The sequence below is a fragment of the Dermacentor andersoni genome, chromosome 2, assembly GCF_023375885.2.
Source record: "Dermacentor andersoni chromosome 2, qqDerAnde1_hic_scaffold, whole genome shotgun sequence".
Lineage (NCBI taxonomy): Eukaryota > Metazoa > Arthropoda > Arachnida > Ixodida > Ixodidae > Dermacentor > Dermacentor andersoni.
The window spans coordinates 185958157-185973105 of NC_092815.1; the positions used below are offsets into that span (position 1 = coordinate 185958157).

General features: G+C 51.9%; 1 protein-coding gene across 1 annotated transcript in view; it reads left to right on the forward strand.

The window, feature by feature from the left end:
- The window catches only part of LOC126540823 (uncharacterized), a 131443-nt gene that overhangs the window by 95739 nt on the left and 20755 nt on the right, over window positions 1-14949 (forward strand). Inside the window, exons 5-6 of the mRNA XM_055075970.2 lie at window positions 6521-6696; window positions 11417-11508. Of these exons, the coding sequence (XP_054931945.2) occupies window positions 6521-6696; window positions 11417-11508 (268 nt within the window). The remainder of the gene's footprint in view (window positions 1-6520; window positions 6697-11416; window positions 11509-14949) is intronic.

The window sequence follows — 14949 nt, forward strand, 5'->3', positions numbered from 1 at the left end:
ATCATTGCGTTTATGCGAAGTTGTTGCGCTTGGGTCAACCGCTGATATGGGAGATGGTATGTAAGGCGGCTGATCACGCATGCCTCCACCAAGCGCAGCAGGTCCTCTTCTCGAAGGCCCGAACGCCTGTTGGAGACCCTCCGGTTCATGGCCAGAATTTGCTCAATCTGTCTGGATAGAAGGGAAACAGTGTAGTTTGACCTGCCATCCGCTTGGACGTGTAGGCCGAGGATACGAGCACGATTAACCTGTGGTATCGGTGTGCCATCCACGTGCACAGTGATAGGGGGAGTAGAGGAACGGCTCCGGGGACGAATGATTATGAGCTGCGACTTTTCCGGAGCACATCTTAAGCCGCATTTTCTCGCGTACTCGGAAACTGTATCGACTGCTTGCTGCAGTCGGTGCTAGATGGCTCCGTCGGAACCCCGTGTCGACCAGATAGTAATGTCGTCTGCATAAATAGCGTGGGCGACATCAGGGATCTGGTCGAGTAGCCAGGGCAGTAGCCCTGCGAGCGCGATATTGAATAGAGTAGGGGAAAGAACTGAGCCCTGGGGTGTCCCACGTCCTACAAGGCGAATCGTACCGGATCGATGCGGTCCCATTCCTACGGTGGCTGTGCGATCTCGAAGAAATGCGCGGATATAGTTGTACATACGAATTCCACAGTGTGAATGTGCAACATTGCGAAGGATGAGGTCATGTTCAACATTATCGAATGCCCCTTTTAGGTCTAAGGCGATGAGTGCTCTCGTTTTGGCGGACGACGGAGGTCCTATGACTTCCTCCCGCAACTGTAAAAGCACATCTTTGGCAGACAGATGAGCCCGATATCCGAATTGACAGAAAAGAATGATTTTTCTTCAAGGAAGGGCTGCAGACGCCGCAAGAGTACATGCTCCATGAGCTTACCAATGCAGGATGTTAGGGAGATGGGTCGTAAGTTTTCAACCTTAACAGACTTGCCCGGTTTGGGCATAAGTGTGATGTCGGCGTGTCGCCATGCTTGGGGAAGCATGCCCTTGTGCCAGCAATCATTGAAGATATGGGTGAGGTGGTTAATATCCGCGTCACTGAGGTTACGAAGGGTGGCGAAACGGATGTGGTCGGCTCCCGGTGCCGTGTTGCGGCGTAGGTCTTGTAGGTCCACCCGCACCTCGTCAGATGTGATGTCTGCATCGAGCAATTCGTTCGTCTCGCCTACATAAGGATAGTCAGGGTACTGCGGCGGCGGGCCTGTGGGTATGAAATGCTTCTCTAGCTCTCTCAGGAGTGTCGAGGCATCGTCCCTGTAATCGTGCATTAGGATGTGCAGCTGTTGAAATGTTTTTCCCTTTGTTGTGGTGGGATCTGCGAGTGAGCGAAGAATCGACCACGTTTTTGCTGTGCTCAATGTGCCTGAGAGGCGATCGCAAAATCTTCGCCAGTTATTCCTCGTAAGGATCTCTGCATACTCCTGAGATTCCCGTGTAATCTGATCTATACGTTTCCTAAGTTTTCGGTTGAGGCGTTGTCGTTTCCATCGTCGTGTCAACCCTCTGCGGGCGTTCCAAAGATGAAGTAAATGCGGGTCTATGTCTGGTGTCTCGGTTGTGGTGCGCAGTGTGCTCGTGGTGGCCTCTAGATCTTGTGCGAGAGACTCAAGCCAGCGTTCGTACCCTTGGCGCTCAGGTGGGTCCTGGCGACGTTCCCTGAACTTCGCCCAATCCGTTATACGCACATTTCGTTCGGGCATGCGCGCACCCCGTAATGACAAGGTGGTCGCGACAATGTAGTGGTCACTGCCAAGGTGCTCCTCTAAAGGCCCGTGCGCAACGACTGGGCCAGTATTGCGCACGAAGGTAAGGTCAGGGCAGGTGTCACGAGATACGCTGTTGCCTATCCGAGTGGGGTGCTCTGGGTCGGTAAGCAGTGTATATCTCATGTTACAGATGGCATTCCATAAGCGGGTCCCTTTAGCCTGCGATTTAACGTAACCCCATGCAGTATGCTCCGGAGCGTTAAAGTCGCCGGCCACCACATAAACCCGTCCAAACCTGCCAAATTCTGTTAGTAGGGGCTGAAAACAGTGCGTTCGCGAACGGCGGGAACTGTATGCATTGAGTATAAACAGACTCTCGCTGCGTTTACCTTTCGTAATTATTTCCGATATTTGGTGAGGAATGTCAATGTTAGTGGTATGCATGCGACATGTAACATGTTTCGAAACTAAGGCTCCCACGAGAGGAGAGACACCCGAGAGCGTGCTGTAGCCGGATAAAGAAGGAGTGCAATTGACTTCCTGTAAGAGGATAACATCGGGATGGTTCGTGGATGTGGCGATATACTGCTGTAGGGAACGTCGTTTATGGCGGAATCCCCTATAATTTCACTGCCAGACAACTAGTTGCTCTGCGTTACGCGGCGCCATCATCATCGCGAGAGGAAGCAGGCGGTCGTGCATAGGGATGCGGGCGCTGGGTGCCCACATTTGAAGGTTGCGGCCGAGAGCCTTGGTCAGAAAGCGCGCTTTCGTTGTTACCGCTAAGCTCAGGAACTTACATGCGTGCGAAAGTGGTCTCTATACATGATTTTACTTGCTCCGTGATCCCTATTTGAAGGACCTCCATTTGGCGTTCTATCCTGTCCAGAGCCGCCTGCATACTAGTGCTCATGTCTGCCACCAGCGCGTCCATTTGTTTTTGCAGGCGCTCACAGCGCGCCTCCATGTCACGACGTAGGCGGGCTATTTCTATTAGAGGATCGGGATTTGATGACGAATTGGTAACAGGGGAAGGGGTAGGGAGAGATTTACGGGGCGGAGTGAGCTGTGGGGGACCCTCCACCCGACCTACCTCTCGAGGCGCCTCCATTGCTGTTTTCTTCTCAGGGGTCCGCTGCACCCCTGAAGGGACCAGGGTCACCTTGGCCGGGGCGTTGGTCTGCAGGGCCTTCTTGTAGGGTTGTTGGGAAGGTGGGGAAGGAGGGCGCTTCTATGGGAGGCGCTCCGATGCCTCGCGGGATCGGAACCGAGACTTGGAGCGGGTCCGGAACTTGCGACGGGATCTTGAACGGGTCTCCGACCGGTCTTGTCTGCTCTCCTTCGTTGGGGCGCGCGACATTCGGGTCTCCGCCGTATCTGTGGTAGTGGTCGGGTCGCTAGAGGGTTGGAGTTCACGCTGCTCTTTCTCGAGAGCTTTCCGCACCCAAGGTTTATTCAGTGTCTGCCTAGCACGCCGCGGGCAGTTTGGATCCGCTGTAGGGTGGGTCTCGTCACAGGATCTGCAGTGTGGGGTGCACGGATGTGACGGGGTGGGGTTGTCAGTCCCACACGTCGCGCAAATGACCACGTGCGGCGTAGGACAGTAATCAGCCCAATGGCCGAGCTTGTGACATATCTTGCAGACTAGTTGGCGGGGTCGATGGGGGTAGCAGCGGAGTTCTGCACCATAGAAACGCACGTAGCGAGGCACTTTAAGTCATTCAAATGTTACCAACGCAACGTTGGTTTGACCCATCATTCGTGCTTGAAGTATTTGAGTTCCAGGAGCCAAATGCTCATCCACTAGCTTGCAAGACGGTGTACCGGGCAAAAGACCAGGAATAATTCCCTTGCATGAGTTGTCTGGGGCCGCAAAATATGTTGTGATGGGATAGACCCGCTGACCAAGGTTCAGCTCCCTCACCTTGTACAATGCGTCGGCTACGTGTGACTGGGGTGTGCTGATGATTGCCAAGTTCTGCTGAGGTCGCAGTCGGAATATGATGTCCTGACGATCGTCGGTGCTCAAGCCGGCTGCACTCCATAGAGCACTGGCGAGCTCTGGGCGCGTCCACTTATCGAGGCGAAGTCATCCGTGAGGCCGCAGAATTATCTTTTCGTCGTGCAAAGGAAGTTGAGGCAGGTTCTGATTCCGACAGCGCTTGCGTACGGTAGGCTGTGAGGCGTCCGGAATGCCCGAGATGTTCTCGAAGGGTTGCGTCTTAGCGCGCGTTTGACGGATGCGTCGCTTATGTATGACTGTCTTCCAACAGCCACCTGTGTCGTCGTCAGTTTTGTCGTCGTAAATGTTCGGGGTAGCATCCTCCTCCATCCTTTCCCCGGTCGGAGTGTCTACCTCTCGTTGTTGGGAGGGAAAATTGGCGACGATGGGATCGGCGGCCACTCCCGCGGTATCTACCTCGGGCGTCTTCGTTGTTGTCGAGGAACGCGCGGCGGCGTTCTCCGTCGCCGATTGTGTCTTCTGCTCGTTAGAAAATGACGTTGCGGTAGATAAATGCTCCATCGAAACAGAGCGCTGATATGGCCGAAGGCCCTTTGCACACCCCTTTAGAACATGGGCCTCGGCTGGTGTAGAAAACACGCCAAGGCAGCTATGGCCCCGGCAGGGGTCGCCGCGTTGGAACTGCTTCAGAGCTGTAGAGGCGCGGGGAGCGGCAACAAAGTCCCGGGAAGAAAAGACGGTCGGTGGGAAACGGCGAGAAAGCCGTTTCCCATATGACTCCCGGCGAAAGCGGCCCGGGCAAGGGGGGTCAAGGGCGGTCGGTGAAGGTCGCGTAGTCTCGGTGGTTGCGGAGCGCGCCGACGACACCTCCGTTCACTTCGGCCGACTGATTGGAACCCACGCGTCCGAACCTTTTTTTTTTTTTTCGAGGGAGTTCCCGTCGCGCGGCCACGCGCGCGACCCTTTCAAAACGTTTCGCGACTAATCCGCTAAGGCAGGGCGCATGCGCCGTCGCGCCATGAAAGAGGCGCATTGTCGCCGTCCATACTGCCGCCTCAACTGTGGTTGCGGCGCGCGCGAGCTCTCCTTTTCAATCCTCCGACATGTTATCAGGCATGCGACGCAGTTGGCGAGGTGAGCGGAGGCGAGCACAGCGACGAGGAACGCGGTGTGACGTCATACGAAACGTCTGCTGCGGAAACGCGCGGCGCTGCGCAGCGGCGGAACGCCTGTGGCTCGGTGCTACTAGTGGCGCATGCGCATTAGTGACTAGGGAGCAAGAGAGAGAGAGAGAGAAATATCCGAAGTGAGTCGCGCGTTGTCACGTAATATGTGCCTCCTCGAAGCACCGCCACGGCGAAATCGCAAGTTTGCGGCCAGTCACGGAGGAAGGAAACTAAGGAGAGGCCTTGACGTCACTCTTTGTGAAGCGAAAGTGAAGCCGGAAGTTGGCGTTGCTCATGGCGTTGCTCCGCCTATCGGGCCAGCTCTCCTCTCTTGTTTACATTTCTCGCGAAACCACGCCGCGCTGCGCGCAACCGTGCTGCTCGGACCCGCGCGCACCGCAGTAATACTAAGCAATTGTTAGCACGTTAGCATGATTCCGCGAAAGAGGGCAACATTTCCCGCGGATATTCCTTCGTCCGTAGCCATTGCCGTGGCGCGGTACATTGCGTACAGCGTTGCATGCGCGTTCATTTCACGAACTTTAGTTCCTCGTGTCCCACCAGGCCACAGCAACATCCGGTAGAGCACGGTCCAGATTACACAGCGCAACAAGACACGGAGACCAACGCAAACCTGCCCGCACGGCGCCTTTGCCACGGTACGAAACCTACGGAGCAACACGTGTGAGCGCACAGAACCATAACAAAGCCGCCATTGTGGCCCGAAAGGCGTGGCCGCTACAGCAAAGAAATAAAAAAAAACAGCAAGAAAGAGGCGAACCTGCTACGTCATTTCCTCCACACTTTCCTCCTAGCGCGCGGAGGGCGTAGGGCCTCTCCTCAGTTTCCTTCCTCCATGCGGCCAGTAAAGCTTTTGCTTGACAAAATATAGGTGCGGCCTGCCGCGTGCATCGAAAACGCTCTTATCTGCCGCAGCGCCTGCGGTCGACGGCTGCTGTCAGGGATCAGCATAGAAAATGTGCGAGGAACGCTCTTGGAACGCCGTCGCCCGAGGAAACCGACGCGTTTCGTCCCAGACCGCTAGCGCCGTTCGGCCCAGCCCAGCGGCGGAGAATGAAACTGTGGCTGAGGCATTCGCTCCCATTGCGGTCCGCCTGACGTGCGGGCCACACCCTCTTTCTTTATTCAGTATTCGTGCTCAAGCAACACCACCTACACAGCACAAGGCCTGTTCACTCCGATCCATGACGTCATGCCACTGGCCCAAAATTCCCATAGCCGAGGCTGGCGTGACGAAAACGGTGACGTCAAAATCACCGCGACTTATTCGGAAGCATACCGATTACATTCTATGGCAGTCGGGCCAGCAGCATTACGTCATGGATGGGTGTGAACAGATCTTCTGCTATCTCGGTGGTGTTGGCTCAATCACACCGCTAAAACTGCGATCGCTTTCAATGTCTTGCCTTCGGCTGAAACAGCCTCTTTTCCGATTTCTTTTTGCAGCGATCCTTCGCAATAGTTAAACGTCAGCTGCAGCTGTCGCAGCATATGAAAAAAGTGAAAGTACCGCCGTGTGCACAAAAAAAAAAACGCTTTCAAGATTTTTTCTAGAGAGCAAAAATTACGCAGCAAGTTCGAGTTTTCTTGTGCAGTCTCATTTGTAATTTTTTTTTTTTGCTTCAGGTTAGGTAATTTCGACCAGTCCATTTACGCCAACTTCAATATGACGAATGCCACCAGCGGCTCCGGTCTCACCAAGTACACGAACGACTTCTTCGACCAGACACTTACGTGGCAGGATGTTTGTTGGCTCCAAAATTTCACGTCGCTGCCCATAGTACTCAAAGGAATCATAACCGGTAAGACACGATTGTTCAAGTTTGTAAATACTAAGCAGAGAGCGCACGGATGGTCGAGGAGGATGTATACAGTACAGGCAAATGAAATGGGTACCTTATACACAGATAATTGCAAAATGTACACATTCGTATACATTGCAACAAATCGGTTATTAAAAAAAATCCGTGACGAAACAGTCGACGATAATTATCAATGTCATCGAATAGCCGAAAGCTTTATTAACGGAATTGTGCGCTTGAAGACATAAATTTGTTGCAAGGAAGATATTTACTAGCGTTTTCTTTTTCCTTCATTGTGTAATTCTGCATAAAATGGATCGTTATCCAGGACATCTATATCGGTTGTATAAGCAGACAGGACGTCCGTTTCTAAGAAGCTATAGACTTCTCGCATAAAACCGACTACACTATGCGCATATTGGTTTCCCACCGCCATCATGGAGGTTAAACATACGAGCGAGCGCACGACGTGCGTGGAAAGTTTGTGGGGCCACGCACACTCTGCTACAGGTCTTATTTAGCTTACGGGGTGTTCTGACATAGAAACGCACCGAGAGACTCTCTCTCTCTTCTCTCTCTCTCTCACGCGCACATACACGGCATGTTCGTCGCATACCGTCGTCTTGCGATCGTAAGAGCGCGGTGTTGTCGTCTAGCTTCGTCCTTTTAACGCGACAGCTTTAAGGAGCTCGTGTCGCAGAAAAGCCGGTGTCGTCGGCGTCGGTGGCGTTGGCCGTGAGCGATAAATCCCGGGAAGCACTTCATGAATAAAAAACAACTTGAAGGATGGGCTGGGTGGGAATCGAACCAGGGGCCTCCGGAGTGTGAGACGGAGACTCTACCACTCAGCCATGAGTTTATTTTTTATTATTTATTGACTCAGCCAAGAGTTCGATGCTTCAAAGTGGTACAAAAGCGCCTCTAGTGAATGCGGTGTTGCCTTAGAAACGAGCCGTAGAAAGTTATACTGCGGTGTATATCGGTAATTATGAACATGTAACTTACAGAAGTCGCAGTTACCCAAGTAGCGAAGTGCGTTTCCGCTACATTTCTTCTGCGCTTTCCGCACACGCAGAGCCATCTTGCGGCAAACACAGAAGACTCCCTCCTCTCAATGTACGGCGCTGCCCCGACAGGTGGCGCGCCACGCGCGCATTGGGGCTGTGGGGGGACCGGTGCGAGGCGCGTCGCGACCCGGACTCCCTCTCCCCTGACGACGCTTCGCCGTGCTCCCCACGGGTTGCAGAATCAAGCGTCCTTCCTTTCTTTAGATCACTATCTGTCTATCTCTCTGCCCATGCCGATCACGACGTTTGGCTGGCGTACATCGTTTCCCCCTCCGAGACCCCGAGTTCTTTGGTTCGTTCCGCTTGCTCAGGCGCACGTTTCGTTGCCGCGCCGAAGACTGCGCTGCTCGACGCTCACCGCGTGATTGGTGGGTGCAAAGTCCGATGCGGGGCCCCTCGTAAGTGATCGCTGCGCCGTAGCGCATTGTCTTACACCCCTTGGCGGGTCAACGGGAACGCTGTCGCGTTCCACTCTTGAAGGCGAAGCTCAATTGCGTCCTCCAATTTTTTCTTGCGCTGCCCCTAATCACGAGCAATATCCTGGCCTACTCCAGCATTTTCGCCCCGAAGGCGCGGTTAACTGCTATACGACGTGAAAGCATTGAAGTGGAGAAGCTCTGACTGCGGGAGCTACAACTTTTGCCAAGTCTTATGTGATTCTAGATTACATCAGAGAAAATTACGTGAGAAAATTATATGGCTTATTATATTCCTATAACACATAAAGCGAAAGCCTCCTGCATACTTAGTTATGCATTAAGTTATAAGTTATAGGATCAGAGGGGTCAGACATATTGTAAGAAATAACGAGCTGCAGTGTGAAGTACGCGCATAGCGGTCTAGGTCGATGTCCTCAACGACACATGCGAGCACTTAATGTACTACTCAAAGGTGCAGCATGCTTGCCGCCAGTAAATGTTACAAATGTATAGTGAAAGCCCCACAAAATTACGTTGCATCCTCTCAGCAGGGGAAAGCAGAACTCGCCGTCCCACGCCTTCTTCCCACCACTTCGCACGTCGCACCTCGTTTCTGGTTTGGCGAGCATCCCTGGCCGTACCATACTCCAAGGACTCCTGCGCAATCCGCTAGGTGCCTAGCGAGCGTCCTTCACCACAGTCTCTCTCGCTTCGCAGTCGACTGTGCCACTACCACCCGCGCCGCCACGTGACGTCAGCGACGCAACAGCTATTTTTTCTGTCTGCGCGCGCCGCCTCTCCACCCGCCGTTCGCTTGGAGACGGTCCCGTGAGGTCCTTTTAACGCGACAGCGTTAAGGATCTCGTGTCGCAAAAAAGCCGGTGCTGTCGGCGTCGGCGGCGTTGGCAGTGCGCGATAAATCCCGGGAGGCACTTCATGAATAAAAAACAACTTGCGAGATGGGCTGGGTGGGAATCGAGCCAGGGCCTCCGGAGTGTGAGACGGAGACGCCACCACTCAGCCACGAGTTCGATGCTTCAAAGCGGTACAAAAGCGCCTCTAGTGAATGCGATGTTGCCTTAGAAACGAGCCGTAGAGAATTATACTGCGGTGTATATCGGTAATTATGAACATGTAACTTACAGAAGTCGCAGTTACACGAGTAGCGAAGTGCGTTTCCCCTACATTTCTTCTGCGCTTTCCGCACACGCAGAGCCATCTTGCGGCAAACTCAGAAGACCCCCTCTTCTCAATGTACGGTGCTGCCCCGATAGGTGGCGCGCATCGGGGCTGTGCGGGGACCGGTGCGAGGCGCGTCGCGGCCCGGACTCCCTCTCCCCTGACGACGCTTCGCCGTGCTCCCCCACGGGTCGCAGAATCAAGCGTCCTTCCTTTCTTTAGATCACTATCTGTCTATCTCTCTGCCCGTGCCAATCACGACGTTTGGCTGGCGTACATCGTTTCCCCCTCCGAGACACCGAGTTCTTTGGTTCGTTCCGCTTGCTCAGGCGCACGTTTCGTTGCCGCGCCGAACGCTGCGTTGCTCGACGCTCACCGCGTGATTGGTGGGTGCAAAGTCCGATGCGGGGCGCCTCGTAAGTGATCGCTGCGCCGTAGCGCATTGTGTTACACCCCTTGGCGGGTCGACAGGAACGCTCTCGCGTTCCACTCTTGAAGGCGAAGCTCAAGCTTCCTCCAACTTTTTTTTTTGTGCTAGTCGACTAGAAGTCGCGTTTGTTTCAAAGTCATCGCGCAACGAGCCAGTTAAAGCTTTCGCCTTAATACTGAAGCAAATCAAGACGCACGGCATGCTGCAATATCTTGTGCACTGATGTCTAGTAACGCCATGAGATCATAATCTAACGCCATCGAACTGACCTCATCAACGCAAAGGTATTCGGCCACATCATCAGGCCTTCTTGTTGCGGGCACCGTACCGACATACCATCCTTTGCTCAAGAAATGCGTCTGCTTTCGCCCACAGGGTTTCATAGGCGGCTAACGTAGCTCCTCACGACGGTGCCCTGTATATCGCAATAGTGTGAATTCCGCTGTAGGCGTTCTTCTCAATATACTTTGTGACTACTGAACTAAAGCTGCTGGACTTAACTGTTACAATTAGAGTGAAAAAAATTCCGAGCCCTTCCACTATGTGAGGATGGAAGACCACCGAAGCTGTATTCCTCAATAGCTATATTAAGTTCTAAATGGTTCTTATGGTATATTGCTTGAATAGATGCACAAACACACAACTCTGCGGTTTGTTTAGTCTTCTATATATTTGTTTTATTTTTATTCCTTTCTTTATTTATTACTTTTTTTATTTTTTGCATTTATTTTAGTTTTACATATACCCTAACATTTCGACACGTATCGTCAACTCGCCATTTCGGCAAACAGCATTGATCGCTCCGCCAAAGAAAGAAAAACATTAACAAACCACATAACTTAGCAATGAAAGGAACTCTAGTCTGAAATCGCGAAACTCCTCAAACACTCAACAAAGAAACAAATCGTTTGTTTCTACGGAACCTTTATTTAGTCCATCGTTCCGATAGTGTTACGACGGGTTCATACTTTTCAGCCGTACTCGAGGTGGTCGCGGTTTGAAAGCTATTCTGGCTAGCCAGGAACAGCAAAAGGCCTGACATTCTATCAGCTCTTTCACGCCGTTACAGGCTCTTGCCAATGTGCGTTGTAATAATCGCAATGTCACCTCGCAATAATGCCGCCATGGCCATGATCGACTTAAATTTCCTCCTACTTATATCATCACACACATCGCTTCATTCAACTGGTGCTGAAATGAATTCTCTCAGATTCAATTTTGCTTGACTGTTATATGTAATTTCTAGGGCTGAGAAGATTTCACGACAGGGGATATTTATACTTTAAGCAATGGTTGTCACCGTACTGGTTTCAGTTCGGGTCCCACCCTCGTCGCCACTTGTTGTAGCATGCATACAGACGCTACTCAGATAGCAGGAATAGGAATGGCTTTATTCCCAAATGCGCGCTGTTTATCTAGGTACGAACAGGGGCGTGGCCGTGACGTCATTCTGTCACAACACCAACTGTTAAGTATATCACACTGAGTGAGTATGACCGCAAAATTTGAGCAGCGCATACATCGCGGAAGCGCTAACATCATTCGTGGTATAAGATGAGTGTTATACTTTTGGCCTTACTGTAGCTCAAGAAATGCTGATATGGTGGTTTCCGGCAAATTCGCAGCAGAGGACGCCAAGCGTGCGGTGGAGTATGGCGCCAGAGCCATCCTTGTGTCCAACCATGGAGGTCGACAGCTGGACGGAGCACCGGCCACTGTGAGCATATATACGGCATGCATCAGACATGCGCAACCATTGAAATTCTCTTAATTTTAGTGAGCCGAACTAACAACAGTAGCAAGCATTAGTTAAACGGCGTTAGAAGTACTTGACAGGTAAGCTACGAGGTTACTAATTACGACCATTGCGTTGGATGCTATTAGTCAGACGAATGGCTCGTCGAATAATTGTCTGCAACTGAATCTCTCATGATGTCGCTTTTCTGGATAATGATTACCTCGTGAGTGACGGATCATAACGTTGTTTCTGCAATAAAACGACATGACTAATTAAGCATAATGATCGCGAATAAATCTCTAAAACATAAAGCCACAGCTTCCTTTCTTGGGGGTGGTGCTCGCCTCCTGATCGGCTGAAAGAATAGGAGCAGGTAAGAGTGCCCATAACTCGCCTGTTAGCTGTCCCTACAGATTATCTTATGGCTCTGGAGGCAATCGTACTGATTGCCTCCAGAGCTATGATTCCGCGATGTAATATTGTTTAGAAAGTACAGTACCAAATTCATCTCTAGCCATGATCCCACGACCTAAGATTGTTTAGAAATTACAGTACCAAATTATACAGTTAACTTCAAAGTTCTAGGTAAGCATACCAAACAACTTTACTGGACAATAAAACGCGTCTAAAATTTATTGCGTGGCTCTTAAATGACCTATTTATTATGAAAGTGAATAGTTCACAGGAACATTCCATCGACGTCTCACAAATATTACGAAAGACGAGTGCCGAAGCCCCCTTGAAGTACCCGCACCAGCTCGACGTGACGGCTTGGAATTTGATGGCATCTTCTAGGGCTTACTTAATTATTTAGCGGTACAGATTTACTGCGTTGTGCTCTACAGGAACCAAATATTGGACACGTCAAGTTACAGCAACCTTTACTGAGCCAACGTAGTCCAAATATGAAAAAACACTTTGGAACCCCTGACGTCACACTGACGTACCGTCGTCGGGGCTTTGGCGCGTAATTCAAATACTGATACATTGGTCTTCATCTTCTCATTTTTAAGAACGGCCAGCTGCAGTGCAAGTTTTGCCGGCCAGTTGCGACAGTGGCGGCAACTTTCCTGGAGCGTCACCGCAAACATCTAGCCACGGCGTGACTAAGTCGACTGTGTGTGAACAACAATACGTGCGTCCTCGACTCTCCGTTGCTGGAGCCGCGTTTGACGAAGTCGACATTGTGACTAAACGGGCTCGGCGGACCAACTATTGTTACTGAGCCCACGGGAACGTCTACTGAGACCCCTTCCCACGCGTCGACCAAGACGCCAGACAATGGGCAGCCTGCGGGCGCGCTGCAGCTCGGGGAATAAATGCCCCTACGGTGCCGGGTCGTCTGCCCTACGGTGCCTCGTCTCCCCTACGGTGCCTCGTCAACTCGCCTACGGTGCCTTGTCGTCTCTCCTACGGTGCCTCGTCTCCCCTACGGTGCCTGGTCAACTCGCCTACGGTGCTTGGACGGCCGTTTCCGTCACCTGGGTATCGGGGGAGGACCGAGTGTTTTTAAACCGCTGTTGTGCGGCTGCTCAGGTCACTCTCTCAAGCAGTCATGTTACGCTGATATACTTTTCTAAGCAGTCATGCTAGACTGATGTAGATACTGTAAATAAACCCATATTCCTCGTTCTCGATGAGAAGCAGTCCTTCCCTTCATCAACATCTAGAGCGTGGATAAGTTGGACGACGGCATGGGCCAGCTACCTTCTAATTCATGCCCGACTCCAATCTTGACAACGGATCACGAGCGATGGGATTGAGCCCCCAATCATAACATCATGTAATAATCGACCTATTATTTTGAAATGATCACCTGCAGTGTTCTCAAACAACGTTTCCTCACTCTAAGCTGATTTAGAATTTTGCTTTAAAAACTAAATTATGCGGTTTTGCGTGCTAAAACCACGATCTGATTATGAGGCACGCCGTAGTGGGCGACTCCGGAAAATTATGACTGCATGGGGTTCATTAACATGCTCCTAAATCAAAGTACACCGGTGCTGTCGCATTTCGCACCCATCGAAATGCGGCCACAAGCGTAGACTGTTGGTCCAGTAGGTCCATCAAGTGGCGTCGTTGAGCGGGAAAACTGGCGGGAAGAAACAAAGTAGACAGGACAGACGCTCACTTACAAATGAAGTTTAATGAAAGGCTTTCCAGGAAGCGGAAGGCCGCACATCTGCAGTCAAAAGGCAGATGTAAAGCTCATGCATAATCACACACAAAAAATGTGAGGACGCTTGAGCTTCGCCTTCAAGAGTGGAACGCGATAGTGTTCCCGTCGACCCTCCAAGGGGTGTAAGACAATGCGCTACGGCGCAGCGATCACTTACGAGGAGCCGCGCATCGGACTTTGCACCCACCAATCACGCGGTAAGCGTCGAGCAACGCAGCCTTCGGCGCGGCAACGAAACGTGCGCCTGAGCAAGCGAAACGAACCAAAGAACTCGGTGTCTCGGAGGGGGAACGATGTACGCCAGCCAAACGTCCTGATCGGCACGGGCAGAGAGATAGACAGATAGTTATCTAAAGAAAGAAAGGACGCTTGATTCTGCAACCCGTGGAGGAGCACGGCGAAGCGTCGTCAGGGAAAGGGAGTCCGGGTCGCGACGCGCCTCGCACCGGTCCCCCCACCGCCCCAATGCGCGCGTGGCGCGCCACCTGTCGGGGCAGCGCCGTACATTGAGACGAGGGGGTCTTCTGTGTTTGCCGCAAGATGGCTTTGCGTGTGCGGAAAGCGCAGAAGAAATGTAGCGGAAACGCACTTCGCTACTTGGGTAACTGCGACTTCTGTAAGTTACATGTGCATAATTACCGACATACACCACAGTATAACTTTCTACGGCTAGTTTCTAAGGCAACACCGCATTCACTAGAGGCGCTTTTGTACCGCTTTGAAGCATCGAACTCGTGGCTGAGTGGTAGCGTCTCCGTCTCGCACTCCGGAGGCCCTGGTTCGATTCCCACCCAGCCCACCTTGCAAGTTGTTTTTTATTCATGAAGTGCATCCCGGGATTTATCGCCAGCTGCCGACGCCGATGACACCGGCTTTTCTGCGACACGAGCTCCTTACGCTGTCGTGTTAAAAATGTTAAAAGAATGCAATCACCACCCAAGGGAATACTAATTTCTTTATCCGTCAAGGCAGCTGACGGGACACTGACAAACGTGTGACAGATTGTGCGTATATCTGGCTAACCTCAACTATTTCTTTCGCCAGTCTCTCAATAGACTTGTTTAAAATGGTTGCATTTCTAAATAGCGGGGTGCAACCGCAATATTTGACGTGTGCAGGTAGGTGCATACCACCCGCAACAGCCTTTCAAGACGCCGAGTGCTCCCTGTGTCGGTCGTTTATACATCGACCCGTTTGGCCAATGTTAACTTTACCGCAGCGCAGCGGAATCTGGTAAACGA